Genomic DNA, 26,140 nt, shown 5'->3' with positions numbered 1-26,140 from the left:
TATTTCAGTTCTCCTGAAATTATTAAATTTTCTAATTTACATTTCAAAACATTCATTTAAACAACCTGAAATCAATGACCAGGGCCGTCTTTACCCGGGGGTGCAGGGGGTGTGGGGTACCTGGGCCCCAAATTCTGGGTCTCCCCTGAAGCCACCTAAGCTCTGCTTGGCACGGGCTGTGTTGGCAAAGGCAGTGGCCAAGAGGACAGAGGAGCGAGTGAGCGGAGGATGAGGCAGCCTTTGGCGCGCCCGAAGTGGTGGCGTGGGGAAGCACACACTGGTGCCGTGGGTTGCTGCTGCTGCTGCCACCGCCCCCGATCACCGCCCCACTCCCTGCCAAGTAGCCATCACCAGGCGCATCACATGGCACCTGCTTGGTGCTGGAATGGTGGTCATAGCCATAGCAACAACTCAACGTGGCTGCAGAGAGAGTGTGAGCCCCGGCTGGCTGGCTGCATGCGCAGCGGATAGTGGGCGACGGGAAGGAGGAGGAAACAGCAACAGCTTCGCATTTCTCATGACATCCTCCTCTTAGTGGCCGCCACAGAGCACACCTGTAAAGGTAAAGGGACCCCTGACCATTAGGTCCACTCGTGACCGACTCTGGGGTTGCGATGCTCATCTCGCTTTATTGGCCGAGGGAGCCGGCGTACAGCTTCCGGGTCATGTGGCCAGCATGACTAAGCCACTTCTGGCGAACCAGAGCAGCGCACGGAAACGCCTTTTACCTTCCCGCCATAGCGGTACCTATTTATCTACTTGCACTTTGACGTGCTTTCGAACTGCTAGGTTGGCAGGAGCAGGGACCGAGCAATGGGAGCTCACCTCATCATGGGGAATCGAACCGCTGACCCTTCTGATCGGCAAGTCCTAGGCTCTGTGGTTTAACCCACAGCGCCACCCGCGTCCCCATACTTAAGTATAAGTATATTGTAAATAAATGAGCATATTAAAAGTTTGTTTCTTTTTTCTCTCTTCTTTCATAAATAAGAGATAAGGCGTAAGCATGGTGTCTGACATAAGCATAATAAAAGTTAATTTGGGGGCTAAACTAAATTTGGGGGTGCTGGGCAGATCTCTGCACCCCGGCAGCGCATATACTAAAGATGACCCTGTCAATGACTTCCTTCCATGGTTCATTTTGCATACCATACATCCCTGCATATTTTACATGAACTAAAGATACTAAACCATTCAGTATTCCCTCATTGCATCCATCAAAACTTATTTACACTGCTGCATTTATCTTAATGCCGCCAGCATTTTTAAAGAAACACAATTTTCACCCATATATTCAGCCTGGAAACATTTTCCAGTCTTCTTTAAACGTTTATTCTTCTTGTTCTTGTTGTTAAATCTGCAAGTTGCGCATACGTATTCCATCAGTTTAAGTTGTCATTCTTCTTTGATTGAGACCTTGCTCATTTTCCATTTTGGGGCTAACAAGACAAGGGCTACAGTAGTAGCACACATAAATAGTCTTTTTTGACACCTGGGAATTTCCATCTAAATTATCCCCAACAAAAAGGACTCAAGTTTTTTTGGAAAGGTACTCTTAAACATTTCCCCCCAATTCATTATATATCATTTCCCAATATTATTTCCCCCTTTTACAAGTCCACCACATATGATAAAATGTACCCTCAACCTCATTACCTCTCCAGCACTTATGTGATCCAGACTTATACAAGGGCCCCTATTTTCCAGGGACAGTTTCAGATTTACAGAAGCTGTCCCAGTTTCTGATTTGATAGTAGGGGAAATGTTGGAGGTTATGGAGTTATCCAGCCCCCAAGCCATCTGAAGGCAGCCCTGTATAGGGACTTTTAAAAAATGTTTAATGTTTTGTTCACATACAGTGGTACCTCGGGTTAAGAACTTAATTCGTTCCGGAGGGCCGTTCTTAACCTGAAGCTGTTCTTAACCTGAAGCACCACTTTAGCTAATGGGGCCTTCTGCTGCCGCTGCACGATTTCTGTTCTCATCCTGAAGCAAAGTTCTTAATCCGAGGTACTATTTCTGGGTTAGCGGAGTCTGTAACCTGAAGCGTCTGTAACCTGAGGTACCACTGTACAGCCACACCTTGGGTTACAAACACTTCAGGTTGTGTTTTTTGGGGTTATGGACTGCAGAAACTTGGAAGTACTGGAATGGGTTACTTCCGGCTTTTGGCGGCCGTGCATGTGCAGAAGCGTTAAATTGCGCTTTGCGCATGCGCAGAAGCACCAAATCGTAACCCGCCGTGCGCAGATGTGCCGCTGCGGGTTGCGAACGTGCACCCCACAGGGATCACGTTCGCAACCTGAGCGTCCTCTCTCTCTCTCTCTCTCTGTGTGTGTGTGTGTGTGTGTGTGTGTGTATATATATATATATATATATATATATGAATATATTGGAAGCCGCCCAGAGTGGCTGAGAGGCAGATGGGTGGGGTATAAATAGTAAAATTATTGTGGAATAGGATGTCCCTATTTTCATTGGAGAAACGTTGGAAGGTATGTACAACCTCAAAACACAGTTAGAATCAGAATTGTTGAGTTGGAAGGGGCCCTCAGGGGCCCTCAGAGACCATCTAGTCCAACCCATGCAATGCAGGAATCTCAGCTAAAGCATCCATGACAGTTGCTGGGAGAGGAAAGCGAGAGAAACCAGGTGGCCAGAGATGGGGGTGGCTTGAAACAGAGGCAGGGAAACCAGTAAGCTGCAGAAATCGATGAGCGTGAGGAGAAGAGCTTGATTTAAAGTCTTGCCTGAGTCAGCAGAAAGAAAGGGGCAGGTTTTGGCTGCTTCCCAGAGAAGGAGCATGAGCGCATGATGCTGGGGCGAAAAGAAAGAGAGCGGAATCGCAGATAAGGCTCCGGAGCATTAAGCCTGCTGGGAAGAAAGGAGGATGGGATTATGGAGAGAAAGAAAAAGAGAAGAGGATCGCGAGGCTTTGGGAAGAAAGGCAAGGTTAATCTACGGGCTGCTTAAGCGGCTGGGCTCAGGGGACACGCAAGAGTCTCGTCAAATGGTGAAGGATGCAGAGCAAGGAGAAAGGATGATCCTGTCTGCACAGGAACTCTGTGTGTGTGTGTGTGTGTGTGTGTGTGTGTGTGTGTGTGTGTAGAAATGAAGTTCCCTGGCTGAAACTCCCAGATTTTTTCTTTGTACTTGTGCTGGGCCCGGGGGTAACCCAAGCAACGCGGTTCAGGTCCGGTCCCGAATCCAAGGATTCTGCGAAGAGTCAGTCCAACAGGGCCAAGGCAGGACATGAGGCAGGAAACCAGGCAAGGACAGGTACAGGATCTCAGGCAGGTTCTAGCATACAGCAACGTTGCTCCCGCAACCTGGGGCGGGGTCCGACAGCCTTTTATCTCTGTCAGGGCAACGGCCGGTCCTGATCCCCCAGTGACTCACCTACCTGTCTCGCCCGAAGGCGAGCACTCCTCCTGCAAGTACTCAGGTCTCTCCTTCTCTCAGACCTGAGTCTCTGCAGCTCAGGAGACGTCGGTGGGTGACTAGACCCAGAGGCCGCCTCAGCCTCCCCTGACCCAACCGGTAGTGGAGCAGCTGTAAGTGATGGCCCAGCTGGAGGCAACGAGGTCATCCCCACATCTGGAGCCAGGGCAGGCTCAGGCCCCGGACTCGGCCCAGCTGGTGCTTGTTGCAGGGGAACCTGTGCAGACTGGGGCTCTTCAGGATCAGGCACCAGACTTGGTTCAGATGCCGCCTGGGGCAAAGGATCCGGTGCAGACTGAGACTCCTCTGGCACCGAGTCCGACCCCATCATAGTACCTTACAGCTGTTGTGGGAGGAATTGGGGTGCAGGGGGAGCAGATCAGAGCAGGTTCTGGGGAGGGAGGGCCTCACCCTGCCCTCCTTTGCTGCTTTTCCAACTCAAAATACATGGGGGATCTGGGTCAGGAAAACAGCTTGGGGGAGGGTGAAACCCGCCCCTCACCCTCCACTGTTTCTCTAAGCAAATTGGCACTTCACTTCAAAACAACCTGAGCTTTTTGTATGTGTGTGTAATAATGTTTCCCTTATGTTTCCCTCCCCTTATGATCTTGATTTATCAGCTACTTTAAAATGAGGCTGCATTTTAAACTGCATTTTAACCTGTATTTTAAATTGCCCCCCCTCTCTTTTCCCCCTATTATGTTTTTACTGTGATTTTATCAGTGTTAGCCACCCTGAGACCAGCTCTGGCCAGGGAGGGCGGGGTATAAATAAAATTTATTATCATTACTATTATTATTATTATTATTATTATATTTATTGAGGTTTTCAGTAGAGTGGTACCTCGGGTTACATACGCTTCAGGTTACAGACTCCGCTAACCCAGAAATAGTACCTCAGGTTAAGAACTTTGCTTTAGGATGAGAACAGAAATCGTGCGGCGGCGGCAGCGGGAGGCCCCATTAGCTAAAGTGGTGCTTCAGGTTAAGAACAGTTTCAGGTTAAGAACAGACCTCCGGAACGAATTAAGTACTTAACCCGAGGTACCACTGTATTGCAAAACAACATGAAAAACAGAAAAACAGATATAAAATAAGGCGAAAGAGACAAACAAATAATGGACAGAGGATTAAGTACACCTTTCTAAGGCAGTTGACTCATCTGAGACTGACAGCAGCCATGCTAGTGTTTCATCCTGTTTATAGAATCATAGAATTGTAGAGTTGGGGGATCCCAGGGGTCATCTAGTCCAACCCCCTGCAATGCTGGAATCTCAGCTAAAGCATCCCCGGCAGTGGCCATCCAAAAACCTCCAGTGACAGAGAGTTCACCGCCTTCCGACGAATCCCACTTAAAGAAATCACATTTACTTGTGTACAGTTGTGTTTAAAGCAGGGGGCATTTGCAAACATTTAATAGATTTATCAATGGAAATGTTTTGATCTAAAAGGTCCCTTATCAGGCAGCAGTTCTTGACATTGTTCCCCTGCAAGGACTCACTGAGAAGGCACCCTCTTCTCCCCTCCATGCCTAGGGGAGGGGAGGGAGGGTCTTCTAAAGGGGCTCCTGAGAGCAGCGCTGAAAAACAAAGGAAGCAGGATCCTTTTAAAAATCTTAGTTTTCATTTTATTTGTATACATTACAACAATAGTTCTACAATAATTCTAACATTTCGAACCTCGACTTCCTTCTCCCTCTTTCTGCGGTTCCTTGCATCTATTTAGAAATTCTCCGCATGCTCCAAGTTATCTTAACTTATTCTTTTAATCATCTGTTCTCCTATTTATTTTTGAAACTGCAGGTTTTTACAATCAACCTGCCAATGTCTTAATCTGTTTACAGTTTATTTGTAAACATTCAATAAACCATTTCCATTCCTTTACAAATGTTTGGTGACTTGATTTCTTGTTCTTCCAGTAAGCATCGCCATTTCTGCAGAGTCCCTTAGTTTCAGCATCCATTTTTCTTTTGTTGCAACATCTTCTTTCCATTTGGGGGCAAATAACATTCTTGCAGCTGTAGCTGCAGATATAAATTGGAGAACAGCCTTTATCTAAGGTGTCCTGGGCTTTGAAGACACTCGAACTCAGGACTAAAGGGAGAAATGTGCAAAGAGAAAGGCACGTTTGGCAAACCCACACCATGATCAACTCCCATCCGGAAACCTATGTCTCCACTGTGGAAGGACGTGTGGATCCAGAATTGGCCTCCACAGGCACTTACAGACTCACTGTTAAGACCGTGTTCATGGAAGACCGTCTTCCTTGGCTATGAGGGATCACCAAAGGTGTCACCTGCCGTTCCCTGTATTCCCTGGCCTGGCAGTGCCACCTTTCTGCGCATTATGGCCAGAGCTGGATGTGCTCACCACTGCCATGCCATCACCTGGAAGAACTGGTGATTTGCAAGGGACGCGGGTGGCATTGTGGGTTAAACCACAGAGGCCAGGACTTGCCGATCAGTGGTTCAAATCTGCGCAACGGGGTGAGCTCCCGTTGTTCGGTCCCTGCTCCTGCCAACCTAGCAGTTCGAAACCACGTCAAAGTGCAAGTAGATAAATAGGTACTGCTCTGGTGGGAAGGTAAACGGCGTTTCCGTGCGCTGCTCTGGTTCACCAGAAGCAGCTTAGTCCTGCTGGCCACATGACCCGGAAGCTGTATGCCGGCTCCCTCGGCCAATAAAGCAAGATGAGCGCTGCAACCCCAGAGTCGGCCACGACTGGACCTAATGGTCAGGGGTCCCTTTACCTTTACTTTGTCACTGTTGCAGTGAGCCAAGTTCAACAGCAGATGGTGCTACGGCCCAGGAAATGAGGTGGGCTGCACTTACAACTCCAAAGGGGCCTCGGCTCAAAGTCAGCTATTACGCATTAACAAGACGGACCCCGCCAAGTAGGGGAGTCTGGTGGGTGGAAGCCGGCGTGTAATGCCCGGGTAGATGGGGAGGTCAAAAGGTGTCACCCTACAAGCCAGGCAGAGTCCGGTCCCTTGTCTTGGGCAGGTGGAAGTGAAGCAACAGCCGCCAGTTTCTGTCCGGATTCTGGGCAAAGCAGGCCAGACTGGAGGGGATAGTGACCGTGGATGAGATGGGTGGTTTGGAGGGCCTTGGGCATCAGAGTGGGCCAGAGTCACCTTCTCCTCGTGGGTCAAGGGCAGGGTGCCCCCTGCCAGGAGATCTTTGTTACCTCCCGAGAGGAGGCGGAGGTGGGCAGAGGTTCCTTCTCGCCCAAGCGAGACCAGCTGGCACCCGCGGTCTCCTCTGGAGTCAGGCTTTTGCTCTAATGAATTTGGCTGGGAACGAGGCGCTTCGAGAGGGGCCCGAGCCTGGCTTGGCCGCGGCGCTGCTGCCCCGGTCCACAGAGAATTGGCGGCCAGGATCGCGGAAGAATGGATGCTTTTGAATTCTGGTGCTGGAGGAGACTCTGGAGAGTCCCATGGCCTGCAAGAAGATCTATCCATTCTGAAGGAAATCAGCCCTGAGTGCTCACTGGAAGGACAGATCCTGAAGCTGAGGCTGCAAGACTTTGGCCACCTCCTCAGAAGAGAAGTCTCCCTGGAAAAGACCCTGATGTTGGGAAAGATGGAGGGCACAAGGAGAAGGGAGGACGAGATGGTGAGACAGTGTTCTCAAAGCTACCAGCATGAGGGAGGCAGTGGAAGACAGGAGGGCCTGGCGTGCTCTGGTCCAGGGGGTCACGAAGAGGCGGACACGACAAAACGACTCAACAACAACGACACAGCCGGCGCTCCCGTCCGCGGGCAGCCGAGCAGGGCAGAGGAGGGGGGCCAGATAGAACCCCCACTCCACCCCCCCCCCAGCCTCGCCCTCCCGAGGGCCAGGGCAGGGAGCAGAAAGGCCATCGGGGTGCGGGGCCGCCTGGGTTCAGCACCAAGGCCAGCGCCCCGAGAGACGGGCAGCCGGGTCTGCGCTGGGGGTCGAGAGAGATGCGCGCGCGTGTGTGTGAAGAGCGCGCTGCTCTCAGGCACCGATCCTGACCCCCGAGGGCTTTTTCTCTCTCGTCTCCCACCCCGCATGGAGCCTCGGCACTTGCTTGCGCGCACGAGGCGCAGGTCGCAGCTGACCAGCACCAGCACGGCCGGATGGGCGCAGCCCTTGCTCATGGAGCCCGGCGAGGCCATAGCTGTCAACTTTTCCCTTTTCTTGCGAGGAATCCTATTCGGTATAAGGGAATTTCCCTTTAAAAAAGGGAAACGTTGACAGCTGTGGGCGACGCTCCGGGGGCTCCGGGGGCTGCCAGCGCAGGGCCCCGCAGTCTCCGCGCAGCGGCTCTCGCCGGACGGGTCAGTGCCAGCGCCGCGCTCCCGGCTGCGGAGCCTCCTGCTCCTCCGCCGCCTCGGGGCTCCATCCAGGAGGGCCGGGGCGTCCGCAGAGCCCAGCGGAGCAGCCCTGCTCAGCGGCCGAGGTCCGGATCCGCTGCGGAGATTGCTCGGGCAGCAGCAGGAGACGGTGGAGATGGTGTGCCCGCCCAGCGCCGTCTCTGCCTCTCCGCCTCGCCCGGGAATCTGGGCAGCAAGGAGCCGAGTCGTGGGGACGCTCTTTGGCGGGGCTCCGACCTGGCACCCTATGTGTTTATTTTTTGGGAACTCCAATCTCTGCTTAAAAACTTCCAAGGAAGGAGAGTTCACCACCACCTTCCGAGGGAGTCCGTTCCGCTGCCAAGCAGTTCTTACCGTCAGAAAGTTTTTTCGAATGTTTAACCAGAATCTCCTTTCTTGCAACTTGAAGCCATGGGTTCGAGTCCTACCCTCCAGGGCAGGAGGAAACAAGCATGCTCCCTCCTCCATGTGACAGCCCTTCAGATATATAAACATGACTCTCATAGCTCCTCTCAGTCTCCTCTTTTCCAGGCTAAACATACCCAGCTCCTTCAACCGTTCCTCATCAGGCGTAGTTTCCAGACCCTTGACCATCTTGGTCTCCCTCCTCTGCCCACCTTCCAGCTTCTCAACATCCTTCTTAAATTGTGGCGCCCAGAGCTGGACACAGGACTCCAGCTGGAGTCTGAGCAAGGCAGAATAGAGCGGTACTCTTACTTCCCTCGATCTGGAAACTATAGTTCTGTTGATGCAGTCTCTAGAATAGCATAGGATTATAATAAGATACACAGACACATTATTTTAGGTTAATGTGCAAAATTAGGCCACAACTTTTATTGGTTACAGCATGTGAGTAGTATTGGCTTAGGCATTGGATGAAACAGCAATACCAGACTCCACCCCGCACAGCCGGGAGTTAGGGTTAACAACCAATGGGAGGAGCTTGTTGATGCAAATACAACAGGAAGCTCCCCTATGACGTCACCGGGGGTCGTGCCATGGCCCCAGCCACCAGCAGGGCATCAGACAGGATCCACGACTGCTGGATTTCTTTAATGGAATACCCAAAAGAGGAGGGGTAGATGATGGCCCATACCCAATCCTCCAACACAGCGCACCTATTTCCAATGCCTAAGCGCCAATACCAGAAAGTTCTGATGCATTGCTACGAGGTAGGTGAAAAACCCAAGAGGCAGGTGCCAATTTGCCAAATGGATAAAAAAGTCCTACCAGGCCCCTTGGGCAACCAAGGCAACCAACCAAAGTCCATAGCAAGGTCTGCCCGCCCAGCACCGTGCAGTTGGCACTGCCTCCGCCTGGCTTTTCCGCCTTGCCCGGGGAATCTGGGCAGCAAGGAGCTCCCGCCGACGCCAGAGTCCTGGGGACGCTCTTTGGCGGGGCTCCGACCTGGCACCCCATGGGTTTATTTTTTGGGGACTCCAATCTCTGCTTAAAAACTTCCAAGGAAGGAGAGTTCACCACCAGCTTCCGGGGGAGTCCATTCCACTGCCAAGCAGTTCTTGCCGTCAGAATGTTCTTTCTGTTATTTAGTTGGAATCTCCTTTTTTGTAACTTGAAACTGTTAGTTCGGATCCTATGCTCTAAAGCAGCAGAAAACAAGCTTGCTCCATCTTCCATGGGACAGCCCTTGAGATATTTGAAGATATCTCCTCTCAGTCTTCTCTTTTCCAGGCTAAACATACCCAGCTCCTTCAACCATTTCCTCATCAGGCGTCGTTTCCAGACCCTTGACCATCTTGGTCTCCCTCCTCTGCCCACCTTCCAGCTTCTCAAAATCCTTCTTAAATTGTGGTGCCCAGAGCTGGACACAGGACTCCAGCTGGAGTCTGAGCAAGGCAGAATAGAGCGATACTCTTACTTCCCTCGATCTGGAAACTATAGTTCTGTTGATGCAGCCCAGAATAGCATTTGCTTTTTTAGCTGCAGCTTCACACCGTTGGCATGTTAAGCTTGTGTTCTACTAAGACCCCTAGGTTCTTTTCACATGTGCTGTGGGCAAGCCAGGCTTCCCTCATTTTATATTTGGTGACTTCTAAGTGTAGATTCTTACATTGTCCCAGTGACCTAAGTGGCCAGGATGTCTGGGTCCCCTTGCCTTGGACAGTCTCCAGAAGGGCAGAACTTTTGGTGAGATATATTGACGCCTCTCCAACGTCTGAACAGGCAGGGGTAGATCGGATCAGGTCAAATGGTTTAAACATTTTATTCAGCTATAGCTGTAACAGGACTAACAGAGTAAGAAATAACACACACGAAAGAATAAAGCATTCTGAGCTTCTCCTCAAATGCTTTGTTACTGATGTTGTGAAGTTATTTAGAGCAGTGTTTCCCTAAACTTGGGAACTACAATTCCCATTATCCTTGACCACTGGTCTTGCTAGCTAGGGATGATGGGAGTTGTAGTCTAAAAGCAGTTGAAGACTCAAGTTTGTTTTCCCCAAAAAATTTTTATTAAATTTTCCACAATTATAACAAATATAACATAGAAAAAAGAAAAGAAAACACACAAAAGAAAACACAATACAGTACTGAAAAAGAAAAACAAAAAAGAAATCTTGAACACATATCGCTTGAAAACCCTATTTCTCTTACATTGTTAATTGACTTCCTCAGATCGCCCCCTTCATTGTATCTGCATGTATCAGCTCTCCAATATCATTCTTAAACTAAAATTATTTCCAGCAATTAACTATCTTATTCTCTTTTCTTACTGTTCTAAATCCAACTTACTTACAATTATACCCTAATTTAATCCTAGGCCTATCTGGTGCTTTCAAGTGACTTCTAATTATTTATATTACAATATTTCTTCAAATAGTCCTTAAATTTCTTCCAATCTTCTTGATATTCCTCTTCTTTCTGGTCGCGGATTCTTCCAGTCAGGTCAGCTAGCTCCAAAAAGTCCAACATCTTCATCTGCCATTCTTCCGCCGTTGGGATTTCTTGAGATTTCCAATTTTTAGCTAACAGCAATCTTGCCGCTGTAGTGGCATACAAAAATAATTTAATATATTTTTGGGGCAATTCCATGAAGACCTAAATTTAGGGAAACGCATTTGTGCCCTGCTCTTCAGCCAGAAAATTCTCCCAGACCGGGCGGCTTACATAAAATCACAGCGAGATGTTCCCCCTACCCACATGCTTACAATCTGAGAAAAACACAACGCACAAAGGGGCAAGGAGGGAAGAGGGAAATCGAAACTTAGGCTCCTGTTTCTATTGGCCACCAGCACAGTTCAGAGGCAGTAAATCCCTGGTGGTGTTTCACCTTCTGCCAAGAAGCCAGAAAGTCCTGCCCCCCCCCCCCCGAGACCCTCCCTGGCTAGAAAGTGGAGCAGCAGCAGCACCTGGCAGCTTGGATCATGAAAAATGTGGCACAGCCCTGTCTGAATGATCCCTGGCTGAATACAGGCTTTGTGTTTTCAAGCAGGAAAACGTCAGAGTTCAGTGTGTGTGTGTGTGTGATTGCATAGTACTGTGCTGTGAAGCCCTTTCTTTGTAGTCCAGCGCTGAGGGCCTTCTGGCAGTTCCCTCACTGCAAGAAGTGAGGTTACAGGGAACCAGACAGAGGGCCTTCTCGGTGGTGGCACCCACCCTGTGGAACGCCCTCCCATCAGATATCAAGGAAATAAGCAGCTATCTTCTCTTAGCTGCTTATTTCCTTGATATCAGTGTGGTGTAGTGGTTAAGAGTGGTGGGCTCGTAATCTGGGGAACCGGGTTCGCGTCTCCGCTCCTCCACATGCAGCTGCTGGGTGACCTTGGGCCAGTCACACTTCTTTGAAGTCTCTCAGCCCCACTCACCTCACAGAGTGTTTGTTGTGGGGGAGGAAGGGAAAGGAGAATGTGAGCCGCTTTGAGACTCCTTAAAGGGAGTCCAAACTCTTCTTCTCTTCTTTAAAAGACACCTGAAGGCAGCCCTGTTTAGGGAAGCTTTTAATATTTAATGCTGTATTGTTTTTAACACTCGATTGGGAGCCGCCCAGAGTGGCTGGGGAAACTCAGCCAGATGGGAGGGGTATAAAGAATAAATTATAATTATTACAGTGGCACCTTGGGTTACATACTCTTCAGGTTACAGATGCTTCCGGTTACAGACTCCGCTAACCCAGAAATAGTACCTCGGGTTACAACTTTGCTTCAGAATAAGAACAGAAATCGTGCTCCGGCGGTGCAGTGGCAGCGGGAGGCCCCATTAGCTAAAGTGGTGCTTCAGGTTAAGAACAGTTTCAGGTTAAGAACGGACCTCCAGAACGAATTAAGTACTTAACCCGAGGTACCACTGTATTACTATTATAGTCAGCGGGGAACATGCAGCAAGGATAGAGGAGCACAGGAAACTCGGCTGCCGGATTTCCCTCCTATAGCCCCTCGAACAAGGGCTAAAATTGGCTCTGGGGTGAGGAAGTAATCCCGGGCTGGCTGGCTCTTGCATTTCACTGAGGAGTCTGAGTCACGCTGAGGCAGCCCTGGGCACACCCAGCGTTGCACAAGCAGGGACACCTCCTTTGCGCCGGCTGCAGTTTTTACAGCCCGGCTGAGATCCACGTAGCCAGAATCACTCTGAAGCAGGGCTCGGCTGCGAGGCCTGTGCTTGGGGCCCATTTAGCTACGCCAGAAATTCTGGAGAGTCACCACCTTCTCAGGCGTAGGACAGCTGAGGGGCAGTGATGCGCCCTCCCCAGACCCCTGACAATTTCATCATCTAGGCCAGTTAAACTATGGAACTCCTTGCCACAGGAGACTGTGGCTGCCACTAACTTGGATGGCTTTAAAAGAGGATTAGGCAGATTCACGGAGGAGGAGGGGGCTGCCAGTGGCTAACTAGCCAAGATGGCTCTGCTTTGCCTCCACGGTCAGAGGCAGTGATGCTTCTGAATTCTAGTTGCTGGAAACCACAGGAGGGGAGAGCTGGTCTTGTGTTCAAATCCTGCCAGGATGCTGGACTAGGTGGGCCACTGGCCTGATCCTGCAGCCCTTCTTATGTGGCCCTTGGATGGGCTCTGAGCACCTCCGCCAGCTCTTTTCACAGGCCTGCCAGGGCCCCAGGGAAGCAGCAAGAGGGTCTCCTTTCCACGCAGGCCAGAACTGAAGGGTCCTCATGCCCCCTTGCCTACCCCTTCGCCTTCCTCCCAACAGCTGTTCCTAGCAGAAGCCACATTCGCCGTCGGGCAACCTTCTGGCTTGCCAGGGCAAGAGGCAAAAGTGGTCTGAGCACATGTTACCTTTACCCTTGCGCACTCAACCTGAGGTTACGATACGATAATTGATATGATAATCTTTATTGTCGTTGTCCCACACAGAACAACGAAATTGAGAAAATCTACACCAGACATTCAGAAACCAACAAGCCTGCTATCCCAACTATCCCAGCCCCCTAAAACTCTGATACCCCATAATTAAATACAATATACTCCCATAGAGACTCCTTTAGACTGCGTTTAAAACCAAAATCGCATTTGGATAGAAACTGTTTCTCAGGTGGCTAGTCCTAGTCTTTATAACCCTGTACCTTCTTCCAGAAGGGAGAAGCTGAAAGAGATCATTTCCGGGGTGCACACTATCCTGCGATATTTCTGCAGCTTTCTTATGGCACCTGGAAGCATAGATTTAATCCAAGGTGGGAAGAGTGCACCCAGTTATTCTCTCTGCAGTCTTCACAACCCTGGTTTCTATGCAACCCGCCATAGAAAAATCAGAGCCATGGCCAGAGCTTAAGGAGTCAGCCCAGGCAGGCAGCAGCCCTTGAGGAAGGTGGGTGGAGCAGGGCTGTTGGGAGGCGTGGCCTAGGGTGGAGGTGTGGCCTGGGCAGAATCCCAGGGGCCATAGAGAGAGAGAGGTCTGGGGGCCCATATTCACCCCCATGATTTTACATGCTGGTTAATCTGAGATTTCTACGTAGAGCTTGAAGCCCCAATCCAGGAACGGCTGCCTGCCTGCTGCCTCGCCCACCTCTTCCTCGCTGATGCCTCCAGGGTTCACACCTGCTCTGAATAACCTGTGACCCGTCCAGAGGCCATAAACCAGTGGCACCGGTGATGCTTCATCCATTCCTGATATTCTGTCCTGCTACTGCTGCTCATTGGACGTGCGGCGGTGGCAGCCGTGGAGGGGAAGGAAGGGACAATGGGACCGTATTTGCTTTCTGACACACAAAGGCCCCTTTCAAGTCCTCCTACTGCTCCCTGGGAGAAAGTGAGGAGGGAGGGAGGGAAAGAGCTGTGGGAAGGGAGGCGCATGGCGAAAAGGTGTGAGGGGAAGTCATGAGACGGAGGAAGCATGGGGATGCTGTTGCAGGAAATTATGTATAGGTTGGGGGGGGGGTTGCCCCTCCAGCAGATATCATGCACATGCAGCCCACTACCAAAACCAGCGCAATCACTTTTGTGACTTTTGTGATTTGTCCCCACAAAACACTTCATCACAGTTTCTTCCTATCTATTCAAAGGGCCTTTGCTGCACAATACCAAATGTAAGAATTCACTGATAAATGCATCTATGTACTGGCTCACTCGGGAAACTTCAGAAATTCCTATAGACATGTGAGCTCAGCTCCTCAGCAGCCCCTCTGCCTGAGGGATAATTCCTGGCATCCTGATACCTGAGTGCCAGACAGGTAGCCATTCCAGAAATAACAAACCCAGATGAAGACAAAAGGGTGGGATTAATTTGGCTGGGAAACAGGGAAATGTAAATATCTCTTTTTTTCACTTGATGGGTGTTTGGTGGAGGGCAAGGGGAACCATGGGGCAGGGTCCAGGATGCTCAGATTCCTGCCACCAGACCTCCCCTTTCATGATGTAACCATGCTATATTAGTGATGTAGTTTGGGGGGGTGTAACATGGGGATTAGTAGCTAATAAAAGTTTGGGGTCTCTCTTGTTCGGGGCTTCCATCTTGTTCCACCTTGTGGCAGGTGGGAGTCCTGTCGCCACAGTCTTCAATCAAGACCAAGCCTCCTGGCTGCTGTTTTGCTCTGGTATTCCTGGCTGGCGTCCTTGTTTTTATTATTTTTAACACCATCATATGCTATAACATTTTAAGATGCTGCACAGCTGCTCTCTCCCAAGGTGAGCTTGTCAAAGAGGTAATCTCCCGTGCCATTCTGGGGTACCACCAGGCTCCTCAGGTTCGTGAGGTGGTCTCCAAGCAGCTTGATGGCCTTCACCTGCTCTTCCAGGTATTCCGTCTCCAGGAAGTCACACAGATGAGGGTCTCCCTTCTCTGTTGCAAGCTTGTGCAGATCCTGCAAGGCCTGGTTCACCACCTTCTCCAGCTCCAGGGCAGACTACAGGGCACCCAGACTGCTTCCCCACTCATTCTTCTCTGGCTTCTTGATGTCCTTCAGCAGGATGTCCTCCCCGCTTGTTCTGGTAGTGCAGGAACTTCTCCGCGTGCTCCTCTCTTCTGGGGATTGCTCTTTCTCTTTTAGCCGTGTGGTGCAAGGCAACATCATCACGGTCAAAGTGGTAGGACATGGACAAGTAGACATAGCTTGCATAGGTTAAGGAAAGAGACTCCTGACCATTAGGTCCAGTCGTGGCCGACTCTGGGGTTGTGGCGCTCATCTCGCTTTATTGGCCGAGGGAGCCGGCGTACAGCTTCCGGGTCATGTGGCCAGCATGACTAAGCCGCTTCTGGCGAACCAGAGCAGCGCACGGAAACGCCGTTTACCTTCCCGCTGGAGGGGTACCTATTTATCTACTTGCACTTTGACGTGCTTTCGAACTGCTAGGTTGGCAGGAGCAGGGACCGAGCAGCGGGAGCTCACCCTGTTGCGGGGCTTTGAACCGCCGACCTTCTGATCGGCAAGTCCTAGGCTCTGTGGTTTAACCCACAGTGCCACCCGCATCCCTTAGCTAGCATACAGCTCCAGGTTAATCATTCGGTTCACAGCAGCTTGGCAGTCAGCATGGCAGTTCTGGCACACCTGAGACACCATCTTGGCATTACAGCAAGCACAATCAGCAACAACAAACAGCAACACAAGTGCCCTCTGGTTGCCCTTTCCTGAACCTTTTCCAACTCTTCCTCATCCTTTGAGGAATTGGCCTGGAATTCTCGGTCAAGGAGGAATGAGCTGTTTTGAGGACGGACCTCCCTTCCTTCCATTGATTGGTGCATTTTCTCTGCTTCAAAGGCCAGGGACTGAGAAGATGTGGGCTGCAGGAGAGAAAGGGTCTCCTTGTGCCCATGACCCCCCCACCCCCCAATTTCCTACTTCCTGGGTATATCCGTGGCGGCTGGGAAGGTGGCCTCAAGGTCAGCTGTGGGATGCAGCAGCTGGCAGAGTGCGGCTCTCTGCATGGGCAGAAATTAGCATCAGGGGAACAAAAAGGCTGTTGAATAATTGACCGGTTGCAGCATCCAACCCAACCCCCCCTTTTCTGCCTTTTGAATGGGCTCCACGACTCACTGCGCCTCATCGGACGGATGCCGTGGACCGTGGCACTGACCTGGGGTCATGTTTCGGAAGCTCAGCATCTCCATCCCAGGCAGAAGGTCTCTGCAGTGCCAGGTTACCAAACAGGCAGAGTAAGCCCTGGCCTAAGGGCCCCATGCCTTTCAGGGCCCCTGAGGGAAAGGATCAAAATAAGATTGATTTGATCTTGAAAGAAAATTTCAATCAAGTATTAAGAGACAATCTGTGAGGGGGGGACCCCGAGAACTTCACTGGTTCTCAGGACGTTTCCGAGTACAATTCAAAGTGTTGGTGCTGAACTTGAAAACCCTAAACGGCCTCGGTCCAGTAGACCTGAAGGAGCGTCTCCACCCCCATCGTTCTGCCGGACACTGAGGTCCAGTGCTGAGGGCCTTCTGGCGGTTCCCTCACTGCGAGAAGCCAAGTTACAGGGAACCAGGCAGAGGGCCTTCTCGGTGGTGGCACCCGCCCTGTGGAACGCCCTCCCACCAGATGTCAAAGAGAACAACAACTACCAGACTTTTAGAAGACACCTGATGGCAGGCCTCTTTAGGGAAGCTTTTAATGTTTAATAGGTTAGTAGGTTTGATATTCTGTTGGAAGCCGCACAGAGTGGCTGGGGAAACCCAGCCAGATGGGCAGGGTATAAATAATAAATTATTATTATTCCCCCCCCCCCAATATAGTCCAGCCCTTCACAAGGTCTGATGGACAGTGGACCGGCTCCCTGCTGAAAAAAATTGAGGACCCCTGGGCTTGCCAATGCCATGATGTCTGTGTTATCAACACAACCAGCCTTTTTGTGTGTCTGTGGCCACTGCTAATCATGTAATTATCACTCTCTGTACTTTTTCTGAATTTCCTTTCCTTCCTACCCCATTGTACAGCCCTCCCCTGCCAACCACATATGCAACTTAGGATAACCGCACACCTGATGAAATAGGCTTCAGCCCACAAAAGCTTACACCACAAGAAGATCCCTAGCCTTTTAAGATGCCCACAAGATTCCTCGTTGTTTTTGTAAAGCATGAAATACTCCGAGGTCAGCCTGGGACATTCTAAAGTGTTTTGTTTTTTGTAAGGTAGATTCTCCCTCCGTAAATACCATTTTGCTGACAGAGTGCACTTTTAAACTCTTTAATCCCCTTAGCAGGAATGCTGATCTGCTCATGCAGAGTGTCAAAACCCAAAAGCAAGACAAAAGCCAGGAGCGTCTCCCTGACACACAGATAACCTGCTGAGCTGGAAAAACACTTGGCTACATGGGCGACAGGATCACATTCCTGGGCACCAAAATCACCCGGCACCCGGGAAAGTTCTGCCCAAGAGCATCAGAAAAGAGGCAGAACGAGGATCCCTGCGGGACAGGCAAAAAGCCAAGCTTGGGTAATGAGGCCTCTTGCAAAAATCTACGGGGGTCTGGAACAATTATTTTGCAATGTGACTTAGGGAGAGGGAAGCAGCTTCCAGTGGGGCATTGCAGTGTACTGCTAGAGCACACGTCTTCTTGGAAGCAATAATAATCATATGTAGCATATATAAACATAAGAAGATCCTACTGGATCAGGTCAATGGCCCATCTAGTCCAGCATCCTGTTCTCACAGTGGCTGACCCTGACTAATAATAATAATAATAATAATTATTATTATTATTTATTTATACCCCACCCTTCTGGCTGGGTTTCCCCAGCCACTCCGGGCGGCTGCCAACAAAATGTTAAAAATACAATAAAACATCAGACAATCCTGAAATAATAAACAGTAGTAATAATTTTTTATTTATACCCCACCCTTCCCAGTTCAGAAAACCGGGCTCAGGGCAGCTAACAGCAAATTTAAAACACTTACCGGTAATTGATGCAACAAAACAAAGCATAAAATACAGTATAAAACGTGAATAACAATAAATTCAGAATTCAAAAATCAATTTAGGGGGAAAGTCTATCCAATAAACGTTAGATGATCACCAGGGCTAGCTGGCTAAGTTAGTCCTATTTGGGCCAGCGAGGAGACCAGGGAGAATTAGCTGTGGGATCCAGAGTGAGTAATCTTCATAAAAAGGAGAGGGGGGAGGGAAGGAAGGGGAATAAAAGATCAGGCTAAGTTCAAGTTGAAATCCAGGTGGACTAGTTCTGTCTTACAGGCCCTGCGGAAGGAAGTTAAATCCTGCAGGGCCCTGGTCTCATGGGACAGAGCGTTCCACCAGGTTGGAGCCATCACTGAAAAGGCCCTGGCCCTGGTGGAGGATAGTCTGACTTCCTTAGGGCCTGGGACCTCTAAACTATGATTATTCGTGGACCTTAAGGTCCTCTGCGGGGCAGACCAGGAGAGGTATAGGAGGTAATAGGATTGGAACACTCTCCCTCTCCTGCGGTTTCCACTGAATGGTATTCATAGAATTAGAGAATAGAAGCACTTCTTCTCAAACAGTGGAGACAGAGCAGAGCCATTGTGGCTAGCAGCCATCAATAGCTCTGTCCTCCTCTATGAATTTGTCTCATCCTCCTTTAAAGCTATCCAAGTTGGTGAGACCATCACTGCCTCCTGTGGCAGGGAGTTCCATAGTTCAACAATGTGAAGAAGTCCTTCCTTTAATCTGTTCTGAATCTTCAACGTTCAGCTTCATTGGATGTGTACCAGTTCTAGCATCCAGCATCTCCCATCCTGCAGTTCACAGAATCACAGAATTATATGGTTGGGAAGGACCCTGAGGATCATCTAGTCCAGCAGTTCTCAACCTGCGGGTCCCCAGATGCTGTTGGACTACAACTCCCATCATCCCTGAGCTCTGGCCTTGCTAGCTAGGGGTGATGGGAGTTGTAGTCCAACAACATCTGGGGACCCACAGGTTGAGAAAGGCTGATCTAGTCCAATTCCCTGCAATGCAGGAATCTCAGTTGTGGCGGAGGGCTGAAGGCAGGAGAGAGGACCTGTTGCCACGTTTCAAGACTGAAGAATCCGGACATATTTGTAGGTGGGCCATTGTTGAGCTTTGGGCGAGTTTCGAACCAGGGAGTTCCTGATTCATAGCTCAGCGTTCTAAAATATAAAAAAGCGACACGTAACCAAACCAGGGAGTCATGTTCCAACAAGCCCGTTACATATTCTGTATGTAGGCGGAGACGGTTCGGAAGGCACAAACCAGGATCTGAAGATTTTGTCCCTGGTGTGCGGTCAAGGAAGGGAGAGAATGGATGTTGTGGGTATACCATCCATGCTGTTGTCCAGCAGCCTCAGACTACGGAACTCACTCCTTCAGGAAACTTCCTAGGTTTCTCAAAAGCAAGTCATGCCAGACGATGCTCATGTCTTTATTTTTGATCCGAATTATAAGCTTGGTGGATCAGGGGAATGCTGTGGACGTATTGTATCATGATTTCTGTAAGGCTTTTGACAAAGTCCCCCATGAAATGATTGCGGAGAAGCTGGTAAAATGTGGCTGGATGAGGTAACTACTAGGTAGATTTGTAGCTGGCTGACTGAGCGAACCTAAAGAATACTTATTAATGGTTCCTTGCCATCCTGGAATAACAGGACAAGTGGGGTGTCGCAAGGTTCTGTCCTGGGCCCGTTGTTGTTCAACATCTTTATAAATGACTTGGACGTGGGAATTGAGGGGATGCTTATCAAATTTTCAGATGACACAGAAGACAGAATCAGGATTCAAAATGACCTTAACAGATTGGAGAGCAGGGGGCAACCGTAGAAAATGAATTTCAACAGGGACAAATGTAAGATTTTGCATTTAGGCAGGAATAACCAACTACACAAATATAAGATGGGGGTAAGGTAAAGGACCCCTGGAGGGTTAAGTCCAGTCAAAGGCGACTATGGGATGTGGTGCTCATCTCGCTTCAGGCTGAAGGAGCCGGTGACACCTGGCCAGCCGGTAGAGCATGAGAAAAAGATGTAAAGGTCTTAGTAGAACTTAAGCTTCACATGAGTCAACAGTGTGATGCAGCAGCAAAAAAAGCTAATGTTATTTTTGGCTGCATCAACATCAATTTCATGTTCAAATCAATGGAAGGAATAGTTCCACTCTATTCTGCCTTTGTCAGAAAACACCCGGAATACTGTGTCCAATTCTGGGCACCACAATTTAAGGATATTGACAAACTGGAAGGTGCAATCAAGAGCATCAATGGTCTGGAAACTGAGCCTTGTGAGGAACGGTTGAAGGAGTTGGGTATGTTTAGCCTGGAAAAGAGGAGACTGAGAGGAGATATGAGAGCCATCTTCAAATATCTCAAGGACTGTCAAGTGGGAGACAGAACAGGTTTGTCGTCTCCTGCTCTGGAGGGTAGGACTCGAACCCATGGCTTCAAGTTACAAGAAAGGAGATTCAAGACTAAACATCAGGAAGAACTTTCAACAGTGGAATGGACTCCCAGGTTCCTTGGAACTTTTAAAGCACCTGTCCTGTGTGGTTCAGCAGAGATTCCTGCCTGGGGGGGCAGGACTAGATGCCCTTTGGGATCCCTTCCAACTCTACAGTTCTTTGAATCTGATACTGAGCCAGGCTCAGCACTAGGGAGGCAGGCGGAGCTCCCCTCCCAGCAATATGTTGCTTAATGAAAACAGAAATGCAATAAAATGGATACACACTAAACGTATTTTAAAAATCAACTGATTTCAGTTTGCTACTTAATGGGGCTGAGTTCAGGTTTCACGCCAAGCGTGCAAGGGTCTTGCAGCACCACAAGTCTGAGTATCTAATTTGTAGTTGTTTAGTCGTGTCCGCCTCTTCGTGACCCCCTGGACCAGAGCACGCCAGGCACTCCTGTCTTCCACTGCCTCCCGCAGTTTGGTCAAACTCATGCTGGTAGCTTCGAGAACACTGTCCCACCATCTCCTCTCTTTCGTCCCCTTCTCCTTGTGCCCTCCATCTTTCCCAACATCAGGGTCTTTTCCAGGGAGTCTTCGCTTCTCCTGAGGTGGCCAAAGTATTGGAGCCTCAGCTTCACGATCTGTCCTTCCAGTGAGCACTCAGGGCTGATTTCCTTCAGAATGGAGAGGTTGGATCTTCTTGCAGTCCATGGGACTCTCCAGAGTCTCCTCCAGCACCATAATTCAAAAGCATGGATTCTTTGGCGATCAGCCTCCTTTATGGTCCAGGTCTCACTTCCATACATCACTACTGGGAAAACCAGAGCTTTTACTATACGAACCTTTGTTGGCACATCTAATTTGCATATATGCAAATATATAATTTACATATAATTTACATATATGTGCTAATTGCATAATGAGCGCAGCGCAGCCAACCCTCCCGCGGCGTGAGAACTCCGTCTCGCTCTGCGCATGCCCACTCCTCTTTCCTCCCCTTGACGTCATCCCCGCGGCTCCTGGAGTTGCCCGCAGCTGGCCAACCGCGGTCGAGGAGTCTCAGCCAATCCGGGAGGGACATGGGCGGGGCTTCTTCGCCTCATGTTTTCGAAAACCGGCCTTTTTACGGGGGCGCATGCGCGCGGGAGACAAAGTGGGGGAAACAGGGAGCGCCCGACGCCCCGCCCACTCCCTCAGATCCGCGAGCTCGCGTGGCCGCTGGCGTCACTTCGCCGCTCTCCCATTGGAGGCGCCCAGCGCAGCGTTACGTACGGTGCGTGCCTGCGTGAGCCCTTCCCACCCCGCGCACGCGTATAAGGGCCACTTGGGCGAGCCGAGGGGAGGGGGGGGTCGGTCTGCGCGCATGCGCCCGAGCTCCGGCGGCTGAGGCGAGCCAGCGAGAGGGCGCGCGCCGGCCTTGCCCTCCGACATCCGGCGGCGTCGACGTCAGCGCGCAGCCCCGCCCCCTCCGGCGCCTGGGCAGGCAAAGAAAGGCAGGGAGAGGCCCGGCGGCGTGCGCGCTCCCGCCCGGCCCGCGCCTGCGCACACGGCGCCTCCGCCCAGTCCGCCAGTCAGTCAGTCGGCCCGTGCGTGCGTGCGTGCTGCGTGCGGCCTGCTCCTCTTCTTCGCCTCCGGAGCGCGGGCGTTTCTGAGGGAGGGTATGAAGCCGGGCGCTGCCGCCGCCGCCGCCGCCCCTTGAGGAGAAGCCGCCGCCGCCGCCGGCCCCGACCAGGAGGGCCCTCGCGCCGCCGCCCGCTCCGCCCAGGCTCGCCCATCCCGGCCGCCGCCTGAGCAGCCATTTTGTGCCTCCCGAGCGCCGCCGGGGCCCTGAGGGAGAGTCTGAGAGGCGAGCGAGCGAGCGAGGGCGGCGGCGCCCGTGAGGGGGGTCCGGGCGGGCGGGCGGGCGGGCGGGCGGGAGGCCTGTTGAGGCGGAGCCTGGCGAGGGAGGGGCGCGCGGCGCGGCGGGGGGGCCCCCATGGCGAAGAAAACCTACGACCTGCTCTTCAAGCTGCTGCTGATCGGCGACTCGGGCGTGGGCAAGACCTGCGTGCTCTTCCGCTTCTCCGACGACGCCTTCAACACCACCTTCATCTCCACCATCGGTGAGGAGGGGCAGGGGAGAGGGGGGCGGGCGGGAAGGGGGAGCCCCCTCCCCGCCGACGCCGCTTCCGGGGTCATGGCCCCTCCTCCCCCGCCGGAGGGGCGACCCTTGGCCACGGGCACAGCTACTGGGGGCATCTGCCTGGGGGGAGCAGGATGCTGGGACTGGGGGGGGGGCTTGGGCCTGATCCCGCTTCGTGGCTCCCCTGGATGACTCCCCTTGTCTTCCACCCCCCACCCTACCCTTGTGTCTTCCTCCCCGTGCATCCCACCCACCGCCCTCCATCCTGGAAAGGTGGGCTCCCCCCCCTCACCTCCCCACTTGCTCCTCTTCCGCCATTCCTGCAGGACCACCCTCCCCATCCTGGAAAGGTGGGCTCACCCCCTCCCTGTGTCTTCCTCCCCGTATATCCCACCCACCCACCTCCCTCCATCCTGGAAAGGTGGGCTCCCCCCCCCTCACCTCCCCACTTGCTCCTCTTCCACCCTGCCTGCCTGACCACCCTCCCCATCCTGCCCCATAGCTGTCAGCCTCCCAGCGTCATCTTTTGTTCCTTGTGCTGTATCTACCCCCCCTCCCCTCCATCTGAGTGCTTGCTACTGCTTGGCCCCGGTAGTCTTCATATAGTGTGTCTGCTTTGCCATGCGTGCTCCCTGCCCTGGTCATAGCAGCCCCGCCTGTCACTCCAGCTGCACAGCGGGATTATATTTGTCCAGCTTTGTTTTCTGAATGGGAGGCGCAGGCTGGAGGAATGCTCCTAATGCTTTGACCTGCACTGGTAGCTGCCCCCTTTGGCAGCAGCCTTTGATTCCTTTGCAGCCCTGCGCTGTTTTGTTCCCCTCACTCTTGTCCATTGGCATCTTTGGCGCCTGCCCATCCACCGCTGCATCTTCCAAAACACCAGGCTGACTTCTTGGAGTGACCTCAGCATCGCCTGAGGGCTCTTACTCATACCACACCCCCTAGTGCTGAGGCCACTCTTTGCTCATGGAGCCCTTTATCCTTCGGCGTATCACATTTTATGCTATTATCTGTATCTGCTTCCAGCTATTGTGCCTCAAATGGAGGAATAGCTGACTATGAATATTGACTGTCAATTTCTTATCTTCAGAGGGGTGAAATTCTAGAAGTGCTTTCAAAGAGATGGTGTTGATTTCAGCACAGAGTAGTTTAAATGTGAGGAATATTTTAGGATTTTTTCCAGTGCTGAGTTTGCTGTACTCTTAAGGCGATGGAGACTGGCAGGCTGGGAATGGGCGTGGAGGACTTATCAGAGACCAAAGAAACATTATCTTGGAGACAACTGCTGCCTGCTTTTTGCTTTGTTTGATGTCTTAACATTGCTATAGTAGAGAGGTGTGGCTTGAGCCAACATAAATCCTGCTGTCTGCTTTGAGCTATACCCAGGCTGTGTGTATGCACTGTAGATGGAAAACTTAGTACAGGAAGTGTTAACACTGGCCTATATAAATTATGCAGATGCCCCCACCTGTTTTTTGAGAATTCACCAGGCTTGAGGAGGTTTGTGTGTTGGAGGAGAGGAAGCCTTTATCGGAATCCCTAAGGGCTTGCTTTTGGAATGAAATTTGGGATCCTTAATGGGCTGAACTCAAGACACAATACATCATCTGCCCTTGTTAGGGTTTTAGTCTTGTTTTAACCGGATTTGTTGTTTTTGTATTTTTAACTGTTTTATTTGTAAGTGGCCTTGAGATGGTGATTTAGAAGGTGATTTCTAAATCATTGTTAATAATGTTGGCAATTCTGATTCAGGAAATGAAGTCCCAGGTGCCCTAATAGAATAAACCTGTTTGTTTCTCTCTTGCCCAGCCTTTCATGAAGATACTTGCAATTTTTTCCTGCGGATAGGATATTTTTGCTGCACATTATTCTGACATTGGTTCAATTTAATTATTTTGCAATCTCTGAAGATCAACAGTTTCACATGCTTTGCTTCCCTTATTATGCGAACTCATTTCCCCCAAGATCTCAAGTTACAAGCAGAGGTTTCATGGTAGTTCCTGGACAGGGCAGCAGTGCCTCACAGCAATACACTGCCAGGTACCTGCTAGTTACAGCTATGTGATCTTTGTTTAATATTTTCATACACTGCTTTTCATACAAACTGCACAAAAAACATTTTATATTAAAACACAGCGGTCAGTTTTACAATACAGTAGGTGGCAATCTGTCTGTCTTCTATTAAAAGTATTAATCCACTTTTTAAGGCCAAACCCTCCCAAAGCAATGTACATAAGAAACATGCATTAGATGCATCAGATAGGTGTACAGTTATTATGAAAAACCTGCTCTGAATTTCACAAGCCATTAACAGTCTTAAGGAAAGGCAGGAGTGAAGAGAGGATTTCAACACCCTTTTAAAAGCCTGTATTTGAAGAGGCCAAGCACAAATAGCGGCTGCCCACCAGGATGTTTCTGTTGCTTGCTGTTTCTTTTCCTTCTGCTTCCTGGTTGGTTCCTGGAGACAAAAGTTGATAAACTTCAGTCTACAAATTGTTGGACCCTTAGTTGCTGTTTAGGATAGATTCAGCTCTGATTATAAGGCTTTGCGCAGTAGTTCAAGTACAGTGGTACCTTGGGTTACCTATGCTTCAGGTTCCGCTAACCCAGAAATAGTGCTTCAGGTTAAGAACTTTGCTTCAGGATAAGAACAGAAATCGTGCTCCGGCGGCAGCAGGAGGCCCCATTAGCTAAAGTGGTGCTTCAGGTTAAGAACGGACCTCCGGAACAAATTAAGTACTTAACCTGAGGTACTACTGTACTTGCTGAGCAGCACAGTTACACACTTCAGTTGTTCTCCTGACATAAACTGGAAAGATGGGATTTGTGCTACTATTCTATGTGACCTTGTCCACTCATAACTCCAGGTTTAAATGTATTGCACTACTAAACAGCAGGGAAAGGTAGAAGATCATCATTTGTGAATCCCAGATCACTTCCCTTGAGGAGGTTTCTCCCTCTCTAAGATTTAATTGATCAGAGTTGCGCAGGATTATACTCAGTTTGCATGAGTAATAATAGTTAATATTTGATGTCTCTTATCAGGTTGCCTGTGTGTTATGAAGATTTGATTACTCCGTAAACACTTGTCTGTGGTGGTGGAATATTTTATCTGAGTTTTGAAGGTCAGACATCCTAGAGCTGTTTCGCACACTGTACAGATGTAAACATGGAATTGCCTGAACAGGGAGCTGCAGGTTATTGCGCCTTGATTAGGATAAACATGTTCACACTTATTTTACATTTGCATTTAAAAATATTATTTTATTACATTTCTATCCCACCTTACTCCAAGGGGTTCAAGGTGGCAGACATAGTTCTCCCAATTTTGTCTTCACAACAGCATTGAGAGGTAGGTTAGGCTGAGTGGCAGTGAATGTCCCAAGGTTGCCCAGTGACATGGCAGTGGGGATTCAAGCCCTACACCACGCTGGAAATAATAATGTGGGAAATAGTTCTTAACAACTGTTGC

General features: G+C 50.4%; 1 protein-coding gene, 1 long non-coding RNA gene and 1 pseudogene across 3 annotated transcripts in view; 1 reads left to right on the top strand and 2 right to left on the bottom strand.

Moving 5' to 3' along the window:
• The window catches only part of LOC308474782, a 98,279-nt gene that overhangs the window by 52,240 nt on the left and 19,899 nt on the right, over positions 1 to 26,140 (bottom strand). The window lies entirely within an intron of this gene.
• On the bottom strand, positions 14,838 to 15,740 carry LOC308472585 (ferritin heavy chain A-like; annotated as a pseudogene). Its single transcript has 2 exons — positions 15,667 to 15,740; positions 14,838 to 15,301 (listed from the first exon to the last, which is right to left on the bottom strand). The product of its transcript is annotated as a ferritin heavy chain A-like (transcript).
• Positions 22,442 to 26,140, top strand: part of RAB10 (RAB10, member RAS oncogene family) — a 31,332-nt gene continuing 27,633 nt past the window's right edge. The window contains exon 1 of the mRNA XM_081001202.1: positions 22,442 to 22,648. Within this exon, the coding sequence (XP_080857328.1) occupies positions 22,522 to 22,648 (127 nt within the window). The 5' untranslated portion in view covers positions 22,442 to 22,521. The remainder of the gene's footprint in view (positions 22,649 to 26,140) is intronic.

This window comes from Podarcis pityusensis (assembly GCF_964106645.2).
Source record: "Podarcis pityusensis genome assembly, chromosome: 3".
NCBI classification, from domain to species: Eukaryota; Metazoa; Chordata; class Lepidosauria; order Squamata; family Lacertidae; genus Podarcis; species Podarcis pityusensis.
This window is presented reverse-complemented; position numbering and strand designations above follow the sequence as displayed.